At 37.5% G+C, this 12554-nt stretch overlaps 1 protein-coding gene across 1 annotated transcript; it reads right to left on the minus strand.

Annotated features, from left to right (window-relative positions):
- Positions 1–263: 263 nt before the first annotated feature.
- Positions 264–11978, minus strand: LOC121056701. Its single transcript, XM_040529966.1, has 6 exons — positions 11699–11978; positions 11495–11609; positions 3987–4172; positions 2941–3218; positions 1491–1705; positions 264–1037 (listed from the first exon to the last, which is right to left on the minus strand). The coding sequence occupies exons 1-6, from the start codon at positions 11976–11978 to the stop codon at positions 456–458; spliced, it is 1656 nt and encodes a 551-aa protein (XP_040385900.1). The 3' UTR covers positions 264–455.
- Positions 11979–12554: the final 576 nt, after the last annotated feature.

The following is a 12554-nucleotide window of genomic DNA, read 5'->3' on the forward strand; positions in this document are numbered from 1 at the left end:
CTAAATAAAATTGATGTTCCGTTTAATTTCCTAGAGTGATTTGGGTCATTTAGTTATTACACTAATTTTAAATTTATACATTTTACATTGGCGTAGAAAAGAATTTCATTTGTTTTTATATTAGTATAGATAGTTTTGTCAAAGTACTTGTTTGTTTCATGATATTTACTCTCTTAATCTCAGCTTTACATACGGGGAAATGATAACACGTGTTCAGTAACTATGGCGTCAAAAACAAACGCTATCAAAAAAACTGCCCTGTAACCACTTACATTCAATTTCGGCATGACAGCTAGCTTAAAAGTTTAATTATTTACACCACCGAGTTTAGCATAAGCTACAAGATCTGTGAAAAATATTCCCAATAGCGTATAATTCTAATTCATCTCAAAGTTGTTAATTTACAAACAACTTTCACCCGCATCTTGTAAAAAGACTCTCAGTAGAGTATAATTCTAACCCATCAACAAGGTTGACCAAACAACTTTCACCCGCATCTTGTAAATACCACAGCTAATCTCGTCCTCATTAGAGCCTCTAGTGAATGGGGTGAACTTCAAACTACGACTGACGACATGATTCTGATGAATATTATGGGCATGGATATTCAATATCAACATCTCTTTTCTGGACACTGCTACGACACGTCGCAGCAGCTGCACGACTCTGTCATCACCAACTGCGTTTGCAGAACCGACATCACTGTCATACAGTACAATATCATTCGGAACATCTGTTGTGCAAGCCGTAATTTTCCCATGAAAAACTTCAGAATCTGACAGAATCTTGATCTCAACAGTGCCCTCCAGTGCTTCCTTAACACAAGCAGTTACAAGTTCCACCTCACTGAGCCTACTCTCCAAGGTTTCAGTCACAATCTTAAACCGACGAGTGTAGACTTTCATTTCAAGCAATCCTTTACTAAATTCCTTGTCATTGCACTCTTCATTCTCCTTAATCTTCAAATTTATCTCAAAAAATATTTCACCATAAAAAACAATTCCTCTAGTTGGTCCTGTGAGAATTATATCTTCATTCTACAAGAAAAATTACACAAGACGTTAGCCATATGTCACACTAATGATATATATAAAATAAATGATAATTATCCATAGAATATAATAGTATTGTTATTATTTATTAACCACCTTAAACCTGTACGCAGATTCATATTAAATTGATTTGCTAGCAACCTAGGCAAGAATTTGGACTGAGCTCATCAAAATTCACACAATCATTTAATTGCAATAATTATATATGATGACATGATCAATCAAATTAAAATATAATGACATGACTTAATATTTGAATACATAAAAAAAGTAGGTATTTGTGTTTTGTATGAAACTAGTCCAAGTCATGCATATAGACAACTCAAATGTAGCTAGGTTTAGTATGCCTTTAACTGTACATAACTGTAAAGAAATTAGTTCGATGTATTATGTGAAATAGGAGAGATTAATAGTCTGAAGAGATACTCTTTAAAATACCTCTGACTGGATAACTTGGCAATTGTTCCTATTGCGCCGGAAGATGGTGATGCAGTTAAAATCTAATCCATCTCTGACTATCACAGTCCCATATAGATTGATAGGGTAGCCAACATCTGATGATTTTACTTTCAGAGATATTACATTTAACGAGCTAGTCAAAATGTGATCCTCTGGGATAATTGCGTCTGTAAAACGCATTGGACCATATTGCACTGACAAAATTGAAAATGGAGTTAGTTTGCAACAGGGAAGAATAGTGTGTTAACAAAAGTATACGTTTGATAATGTCTCTAGAGGACAAAAGTTTTCATAAGGTAAACAGGGTTGTCCCTATCTTTTGAGCTGTTACGGAAATACAATTATGAAAATTATTTTAGTTGTTTCAGAAACAAAATTATTGCAGTTGAGAAAGTATCTGGCTACTTTTTAATCTTCTATATACTTCAGAAAATCCAACCATACACCTGTCCATTTGCTAAATAAGATCTATGAGGTCAGAGAGAGTATATGTTCAATAGCATACTGCATGGGATATTTTACAACTAGGGAGAAACTGAACTAAATCCATCGCAATATCTGCTCATCTTAGCAAAACCTAAACAGTATGAGCTGTCTAATTCTTCATATAACAGCTTACCTGTGTTTGGCTTGGACCTGCCCGAAATGAGAAAATTGATCATTTGCATCTCATCCACAGGAGGCAAACTACAATTTATCTGCTTGGTACCCCCCCCAATGGCCCCATCATCCCTGACATCGCATGATCTCCCTCCTCATCCACCACCCTGGCTCAAGGACACTAACATTTCAGGCCCCCACACCTAAATGTCACTCACCGTCGGTGTCTAGCCCGTCCAGTGCAAGGTCTCCAATGAGATATAATTTACTGCCAATTTGCATTTTGCAATCACTGGAAAAACAAGACCCTAGCTGCTGGTGGTACTAGCACTGACTATCTATGCCAAAAGTGACAAACAGTCCTTTTGGGCAGTGTGGCAAGTTATCAATTGCAAGATAAGGAGTGGCGAATGATCAAGAGCCACTGTGAAGAGTGGCACATGATCAAATTTCTCCAGTCAGTGAGGATCCCATCTAGTGAATTTTAAGGTAGTTTGCTCCACTAAAAACATCTCCCAAATAGATACATGATAAGATATGAATCGGATATCTTTGTCTAATCTTTAATAGAAGGTGAGCAAATCATTTTTTCTGTGCTTATTGCATTGTTTCCAGTTCATGTGCCTGAAACTATTGGTCTGCCTTCACTCCACGTGTTTGATTGGATTATCAAAATCATGTGCATAGTGGGTGTGCGTTGATTTATGGAATATTGCTAGAGATGAGCGTAATCTTGCAGTGTGCTAGAAAAAAAATTGCAGTGTATTGATAACAACAATATGATAGACTGGAGTAATAATTAGATTGTTGATGTGGCCTTGACACATACTCTCCTTGTCAAGGTCGAAGATGGTGAGGTTTAGGAAGCAGGCACGTGTGTAGTAGCTGATCCCTGTCTTGGGGTCATGCTCCCAATACTGGGAAGCCAGAGCACTACTCCTCGCCCACCTCTCCTTCATCTCCGGCGTGTCCCGATAACTCGTCGGCCTCGGCCACCGGGGCTTCAAGCTCTGCTCCCGTCGCTTCTGTTTCGCTGCTTCCGCCGCCGCCTCCTCGTCGTCCTCCTCCACAAACAATGGCAAATCGAAGACATCCTCCACGGTGGTTCTTCAAAACCTAATCCATATGTATATATATTAATAAAATTCATATGTATTTATACTAATAAAATTGAAACATATCGGAAAGTCGACGGATGGGAACGAAAAGGCTGGAGAAAGGAATTATTTATATCAAAATAGTAGCAATAGTCTCCCACCTCTTCCTCCTACACCGCCGCCACCGAGCTTGTGGTTGGGGTTAGGGAGCTCGTGGTTGGGGTTAGGGACTTAGGGCCTGTTTGGGGGAGCTGGAAATTCTGAGAAGCTAGCCGGAGATTCTGGAAACTTGAGATTCTAAAAAGTTGAGAGGGCTCTGTTTGGGGGAGCTTCTGAGAATTTGTTGGCTAGTGTCCTGAGAGGCTGAATTGTCTGAAATACCCTGAAGTAGAAGGGGATTCTGCTTATTTCTACATTGGTTGGTTTAACTACATCAATGTACATAAATGTTTTTATACAATTTTTAAAAAATGTAAATTGTCATAAAGGTAGTCAAGAAAATTATAATTTCCTTTTTGAAGGCAATAAGAAAGTTAAATTACTTATGTAATAGGTTCCGTGCATATTACTTTGCCACCGCGATGTGTTCATAAATAAAGCACATACAAAATATTGCACTTTGTTGTGTTCATCAAGCACATAGCAAAATACTACTTCGCCAATACCATATGTACACCAAGCACATAACAAAGAACAACCTAAACCACTTTCATATTTCTATATATTGCGTCCTCTGTCCGCCATCAAAGCATTTGCAATAAAATCTCGAAAGACGCACATATCACCATCATTGGATGTGGTGCTAACATAATTGTCTTCTTCTTCAGGTGTATTGATAGGTGGCATATACTCTTCATCATTGTCACATCTCTCAAAAAGAACATCAGCCAAAGCACTATCACGGATGAAATTACGAAGGGCTATGCAAGCAATTATAATCAACTTTTGCTTCTCCACAGGGTAGCTAGGCATGTGCAACAGAATTCGCTATTTCATCTTCAACACTCCAAATGCACGTTCAATCACATTACGAGGAGAGGAGTGAGCATGATTGAATACCAAACTATTGGAATGTATATGTACAATAGGTGTATTGTTTGTGCTAGGTGAACATGGATTTTCAGCATAACTAGCATAAAAAGAACCCTATACCTGAACAAGTTCCATTTGAATCATCAAAATAACTAGCAGCAATTTGAGTAACCAAACCAGTTCACCACACATAAAAAATTTCAGATCCGAGCTAAGTGCAAAATAACACTAAAATAGATAAAAGGGGAAGAAGGAAAAAGGAACTCACCCTGTCCAGGTGTAGCACCGGAGGTGGAGGGGGCGAGAGAGGGAGTCACTGAACTCCGGCGAGGGGGACAGGCCCTAACAGCCGGCTAGAGGAGGAGGCCGCTCGTCGAAACTGAAGGAGGACGCCGCGCTCCGACAGAGGAAGGCTCGCCGCGCCCGCGGATCCTGCGCTGGAGAGGTGGCGTCCCGAACTGGGGAAAGAGGAGGCTGCCTGCCCCCGGCAACAGGAGAAGGCCGCCCGTCGCTAGTGGAAGAGACGCCGAGCTCCCTACTCCGGCGAGAGGGCGTGGGGAGGAGCAGGACGCCGTCGTCCAGATCCACGGACGAGAGGCCCTTAGGGCTAGGGTTACTCCGGACTTATAAAAGAGAGAGAGAGACGGATGAGGTTGGGGTTCGTAAGTTGAAACCATAACGATATCTGGGCTCGCTAAGGCCCACGGGATTGGAGAAAATAGAAAGAAAAAAAAAGGTAGGGAAATATTTGGGATTCGGAATATATATAAGAGAAACAAAATAAGGAAGGAAAATAGGAAAAAATGCGAATAGGTGTTTTTTATACTAGAACTCACCAAATCACCTATTGGGAAATGGAACTTGTAGTCTCCCGAGGGCACTCTTTCGATCTCGAACAGACATTAGGTTTGGACCATCAAGCTGTAAGTGCCTTATTGTATTCGTTAATCGTGATTCAGGTAAGGTGTAAAGACGTTTCATCATATTCGTTTTTTATCGCATCGTTTCATGCAGGGTTTCACTTATCGCGGAGGCCCTCCAAACCGCTCATGCGCAAAATAAGACAATAGATTTTAGCTATATAGTAGTTAATTTCATTATTTATAATATTAAATAGCTATTAAAAATAAGACAATATTTTATCTTTTATCATTTATCAGCAAAAGAAAACAATTGTGGTAATTATAGATAAAACCTTTTATATCTATGTTATTAGTGATTCAAATATTAATACTACAAAATAGACTAGGATGAAAGACCATGCATGATAAGAGTTAAAATTCAATTATGGTTGTTGTTGTAAGTTACTCCGTCTGTCCCTAAATGTTTGACGCCATTGACTTTTTTATACACGTTTGGTCAATCATCTTATTCAATTTTTTTAAATATGTAAGCTATAAATAAAATGATATAAAAATATTTAGTAATTTTGAATTTTTAAATAAGACGAATGGTTATAAAAATATCAACGGCGTCAAGTATTTAGGAACGGAGGCATAACAAGCAGACGTGGAAAGTTAATTAGCCAAAAAAAAAGACTTCTGGGTTACATGACACGCGGACACAGTGGAGTAAACGGGAGAGCAATATTTCTTCCAACCTTAAGAAGCTGATTAGACGAGTTTCAAATAAAAAAGGAACTGATTAGACAAGCGGCCAACACACTAGTATGATAATTCAAAAATAAATACATAAATGCAATTAAAATTATGACTAAGCTGCCTCAGATCGCAGCTCAGCTTCATAGGCGATGAAATGGTGTCCCAATGGAGGTGTCCTATAATGTAACCACGTCGAGATGACATGCTCAGTTGCATATCCAGTTGAACGTGAATTTCAATAAACATATGTACAGAAATGAGACACTTTTAACGTAAAATGAATGAAACGCGGTCATTGACTCGTGGGCTCATAGATAATGGGATCTAATTATCGACGAACGCGTCAACGGTTAAGCCAGAAAATCTTAATCCAATAAAATGGAGGTGCATGTCAAGTAGGCAGGATTCTCAATTTTTTTTTACAGGGCAGGATTCTCAAGTTGTGTTTAGATTCCAAGTCAGATGTTTGATCAGATGTCAGAAGGGGTTTTTAGACACAAATAAAACAACAAATTACAGATTCCGCCAAGAAACTGCGTGACGAATTTTTTGAGACTAATTAATTTATTATGAGCACATGTTGGTCACTGTAGCACTTATGGCTAATCATGGTCTAATTAGACTCAAAAGATTCGTCTCACAATTTCTGTCATAACTGTGCAATTAGTTTTTTTACATCTATGTTTAATGCTTTATTTATGTGTCCAAAGATTAGATGTGATGTTTTTAGGAAAAGATTTTAGGAACTGAACAGGGCTGGACGCAAACAAAGCAACATCACGCATTGGTGTTTCAGATAGCACCTAGGACGCGAGACAGAAGGGATAGATGCAACCGTATACTATTGTTCGACCGTACAAAGTACCCCAACGATGTACTGCTTATTAACTAATTTTGGAGAATCATGTGGACTCTTGCTTTAATTAATCAGCAGGTAATCAATAAACAAGGCAGCCACTTGCATATATAGAGTGAGAAATTTCACTGAAATTATGAGATTGGTTATGGCCATGTCGGTCTATGATTAAGTGTGTGCTTAACATGAGAGCTGATTTTAAATTTTAGAATTTGGTTTTGGATTAACTTTAGAGTTTGTTTTTGTCAGTTTGGTTGTCCAGCTCTGTTTTTATAGTTGCTAAATAAAAGTACAAACAAAAAGATCTATGGCTGCTTTAGTCTCGTTTTCTTGTCACCAGGAGGAATAGAGGAATTAGAGAACTGATTGGCGCAGAGCCATAAATTGTCACGTTAAAATTTAGGTATGCCACAATTGTTTAGGTAGTTCTTTGGATGGTTGCTACAACTATGACAAGTCATACTTCATTAACTAATTGGTCAATGCAGCCTACACTTTAGTTTTACTTTAAATCATGAGACTACTCAAGTCTCAAACGTGGAATATTGGAGTAGGTTGTAGTTTTGTCATCCAGGATTTGAACTCAAGACCTTTGTCTTTGATACTATGTTAAGTTGCATGCATCGATCAATATAAAAGCATAAAAATACGGGCAGTTCACTTTATACACTCCAACGTATCCTAGTTAAGATGTGATTAATTGTCACGCAGTTGGTTATAAAAAACAGTGTACATACTAGTGCCGCACAAGATTTTCAAGATTTTTAATATAAAAACTTTTATACCAAATATACCGTTTAGAAACTCAAAAAACGTACATCTATAATCGATAAACGACAATTAGAAAATATCGTTGCTACTACACAACATGCTCATTCGGACGATCGAGCAGCTAGCTATGGTCCAAGTTTGTGGGCTGATATCATATTGCAATTGATAATAGACACAAACGGATGGGATGTTATTGATGTTAAATTGGGAGTTCATTGCCTGGGAATCTGTAACAGTGCCAATGCCTTCTTTGAGCAAGTTCAATAGTATAGCAAATTACTAGCTCTAATTTATCTATAGTCAATCTAATTGTCAATTAATACAATAGTTACCTACAAAACATCAATACATGGTCCCACATGTCATACACATATTTTGTCTTGGAGTCCACGTACAGCTAGCTATAAATTAGTAGCTCACATCTCTTCTCTCTCTACTCTTATCTCTCTAAATTATGCTTATAGTATGCTATTGTACCTGCTCTTAATCGTACTCCATTATTCTGGACATGACAGTGTTACATACAATTAAGCATGTGCCGGCACAGCATTATATTGCCGCCATTTGTCAACCGATCATGTGGAAAAACATGCAGGCATTGGTCGTGAAAAACCAGCGAATAGCCATCGCCATTTTGAAATGCACGAATTTTGGGCCAATAGGGATCAATATGGACCTTTGCAATAAACCTCGTGTGTTAAATCTGTAGCCCTATATTAAGTGAATCTAGACGCACACACTGACCATATACACCAATCAGTTGATGAATCTAGATAAAATCATAAATTCTTAAAATATGGAATGGAGTAAGTACTAGTTTAAATCTACGATGTTGTCAGCGTTTTGTCAAATTTTTTGCATTTCTATGAATTTAATCCTCAACACACCTGCTTTCTAGTATTAATCAAGTAAAAGTTTGTACGTCAGTTTGACAGTTGCTATGCTATATATGCTTTTGAGGTCCTGTTATTTATTAGGTCAGTAACCGGCATGAAAAACATAGCAGTAAATTAATATATTATTAATTAATTATTAGATATAAAAAATCAAAATTGATTTTAAAGAATTTTTATAAAAATTTTTAGTAAAAAAAATATACTTATTTTGTGTGCACGAAAAACAAGAGAATTTAGGTTACGAACGGCATGAATAGCCTTTAATATTAATATATAAAAAATGCATATGCTACTCTAGAAATGTGTGGTATGCTCGAACACAGGAACACCTATCAAATTAGCCTTTAAAAAACTACAGGTAATCTCCTATCAGATCTCCCAAAAGAGAGAAAGGTCATGGCACTCTAATGAATAATGCCCACGTTCTTCACCTAAAAGTTGCACCATGATTAATGATTATTAGTAGATCAGTGCTCATGGTTATTCCTTCATGTCCATCATATATCGTTGTGGCTCATCAAGGTGGATTAATCAACAAATTAACACCCATGCCTAATTGTCTAGGGCAATATGGGGTGTCTCACATGGATATATCTGGCACTATCTGCACTGCCACTTTACACTCCAGCTGATGACAGGGTTACTACGTGTTCAGCTGCCGTCGCTGTTTCGTTGCAAAGTTTACACTCCAATATCGTAGTGGTGGGGCCTCTCTCGTTAGCCGCCTCTTCACGCAGCGCGGATCATCGTTATTCGCCATTGAAAATTTATCGGTTCTCTTATTTGTCTCCCATGCATTGTCTAATACTACTTTCATATTTTTTATATGATACCATTAAAGTTTGGTCTATATTTGACCACTTAACTAAATAAACCAAATTTTAACACAAAACTAGTTCACCCGCGGTACCATCAGCGCCTATCTGTAGCCTCCGGTCTTTAATAGATAACGATAGCGATGACCATTTTTCACATGTAGACAATTACATTATTATTTATTTTCTTGTTTATGAACAAATGTACTTTAAGTATAAATTATTATATATTTGCATTAAATTTTAAATAAGATAAACGATCAAGCATATACTTAAAATTTAGTTAATGGTGCCATCTATTAGAATTGAAGGGGTATCTTTCACTAGGTTTTTAACTCTAGCCACAATTTTCCGTATAAATGTTCTAATGTTATGTGTTTTGTCTAAAACAATGATTATTGTAGTAAAATGTGTAGTACTAAACTTCTCTAGAATCTTAGTCCTCGTTTTTGACGCTTATAAGCCAAAATTTAAATTTTATAACTTAAATTTTGATTTAACTTTTGGGGAGTTTTCACCGTAATTTCTCTTTTAAGTCGTTACCTGAAAAGGTTTACCTAAAATCATTTTTAGTCATTACTAAATTGCTTTACTTATGTTTAATTTCAGCAAAAAGCAATGAAGCTGTCACAAGAAATTCAACTGGACTCTTCGGAGGCCCGGTGAAAAAGATATTTTTCACGTCAATCTTCATCAGTAACGATCGGGCCGGCGCGTGGCCTGCAGGCTAGAATTGGGCTGCATTTCAGACTTTCCTTCTACAAGGGGAGCTAGCTTGGGCTGCTTTGTTTTGACTGTCTAAAACATAAATCCCAACTCGATTGATCTATCCATACAAAAGTCCAGAATCCACACCAGGATGTCAGCACCCTGTTCATCCCAAAACAGAAGCATCCTGCTCGCAGCAGGATGAAAATGATCGGAAATGGTACAGCGTTTTTTATGTTTATAAATTTAAATGTTTGTTTTCGCTGAAATTAAGTATACAATTATGGGTACAACTCTTTATACATGATCTTATTGAGTATTTTGTTATGATTTGATTTATTACTATAGGAACTTTAAGCAAAATATTTCAAGAAACTCCGGATTTATGTCAAATAGTCATTCTCACATTGCATGATGATAAAAAAAACATAGTTATTAATGATAGATTGACCATTTATATATATGTGTGTAAACTTTCTATGCAGAAACTGTATATAGGCTACGTGTAATGAAGGTCCAATGAAATCAGATTGATCTATGTAATGTAAGCATGCACATGCACGTGCAAGAGAAAAACACAGTCGGTTTTGTGGATTTTGCGCGTGTAGTGCAGGGCCACTGTGGCTTGGTGCTACAATGGCCGTGCACTCCAATCAACTTTTGCTATCGAATTCAAATCAGCTAGTTGTGGCGGAGTTCATCGGGAATAGCCAAAATAGAACCAGGGTTGAGAAAATTTTGAATAACAGATGAAACAGTAGTATTTTGAGATGGAGGGTGGTACCGTGGTAGTATATAGCACCATCAAGAATTCAAGATGACTTACGCTTAGGGGAAAACCATATCTTCAGTTTCAAAGGACGAGGGCCAAAATGCCAAAAAGAAGGGTGAAATCACAATTGTATTCCAAAGCAGGGTTAAGAACACAATTATCCCTATCATAGAGAGTAGTTAAGGAGAGATATCAGATTTTCCAAGCACATTTAAGTTTAACAATCCAGAGCAACACAATAATGTAAATGTCCAGTAAATGTTCTTAATTTCTACATATAAATGCATGGTTTTCGTTAATTAATTGTACTATGTATCAACATGCATGCATGCATCAACATGCACGGACACTTATGTTCAGTTATATACCTACCTTTTCTCAACAAACAAGATAGTTCTTCATACCTACGTATATAGCTAGAGAGCGTATGCAAAGCAACGACGTAATAGTTGGCTTATCTTGCAGAATGCACAAACAGCACCAACATAATATGTATTATGTATGCATGTACGTCGCAAATGGCAATACTAGCCTGCAACAAGATCTTTGGTGCGTACTGAAATGGATAATCTCTAGGAGTATTTTGTCTCAAAAAAGAGGTAGCGATAGACGTGTCAATATGTACAGTTTCCTTCGAGTAAAAGACAACAGGTATATCAAATGGGCAAAACAACACCAATCGCAGCAAGCAACTCGTCGAACGTGTGTATGTCTAGATTAGGCATCACCTCGAAAGCTTGTCTTCCTTCTCTAAGAGCCTTGCAGCAACTACTCCACCGCTGAACGAGAACTGTGTGCTCCTTCCTGACTTTACTCTTATCATTCACTGACCTACCTATCAGGTATACAGCCTACTTCTTCATAAGAGGGAACCTGAGCACCTCTGAAAATATAGCGCAGGACATAAATAGCATCTTCTGTAGGTCGGGTATTTTGACTCTTCCAACTTGCTGAACAGAATCATATAGGCTCAATGTCTTGTATATGCGGATTGGAGTTTCTTTGCTAATTTTTAGTTCAGATATATCGGCTGACATACCTCTAACACCATAGTTGGACTCAAAGGGAATGTTCTTCACCTTGTAATACTTCTTTCGCTCATTGCTTGCATAGTCTGGAACAATCTTAGGATCGAGGTCCGGGAATTTGTGCCACATCCCGTGTGACTTAAAAGCAACCAGATACAGATTGTGGTAATCAAAAAGGATGCGGACACGGCCATTAGCATGATTCAAGGCTAAATCACTTCCAGTTTTAGGAAATAACACGATCTCATAATAGCCTTGCATGCACACAGGCTTTCCCTCAACGGTTTCCATTGCTCTAGTTGTGATTCGAGAGATGATGCTGTTAATCAGAGAGGAATAGGTGTTTTTTATACTAGAACTCACCAAATCACCTATTGGGAAATGGAACTTGTCCGTCGCCATCCACTCCTCTCTTGATATATAATCTAGTTTCTGCTATGGCCCCCAATAGCATATCCTCTCAATCGATCGATCTTCAATTAGCCTGCATCATCACCACATCAATATAATGAATAGACGGATCATATCAAATATCACCATCATCATCGACAAAACTGTACTGCATCACTGTCATGCATGCATGGCACATCTAGAATATATATTAAATTATAATGGTATATTTACAAATAGATGAACTGTAATGGTATAATTCAAAACCTTAAAAATTGTAATGACATGGATCCAATTAACCCTAAATTGTAATGGCATATCTATAAATATATGAATTGTAATGGCATATTTTAAAACCGTAAAAAATATAATAGCATGGACTATCCAATTAACCATATTGAAGGGTTAATTGGGTCAGGTCATCGTCATCAGACGACGACAAGGAGATCAGTATATCAAAATGTATGTACGATGATC

This window comes from Oryza brachyantha, unplaced genomic scaffold (genome assembly GCF_000231095.2).
Source record: "Oryza brachyantha unplaced genomic scaffold, ObraRS2 ChrUN-Ctg66, whole genome shotgun sequence".
Classification (NCBI taxonomy): Eukaryota; Viridiplantae; Streptophyta; class Magnoliopsida; order Poales; family Poaceae; genus Oryza; species Oryza brachyantha.

Excerpts from the sequence above, each read along its gene's own strand:
- LOC121056701 (XM_040529966.1), bottom strand. The coding sequence starts at position 11,978 with ATGGAAACCGTTGAGGGAAAGCCTGTGTGCATGCAAGGCTATTATGAG. Across the intron at positions 1,706-2,940 it reads CTTCGACCTTGACAAGGAGA|TGCAATATGGTCCAATGCGT; the intron begins GTATGTGTCAAG and ends CAATTTTGTCAG. Across the intron at positions 1,038-1,490 it reads GCCAAGTTATCCAGTCAGAG|AATGAAGATATAATTCTCAC; the intron begins GTATTTTAAAGA and ends TTTTTCTTGTAG.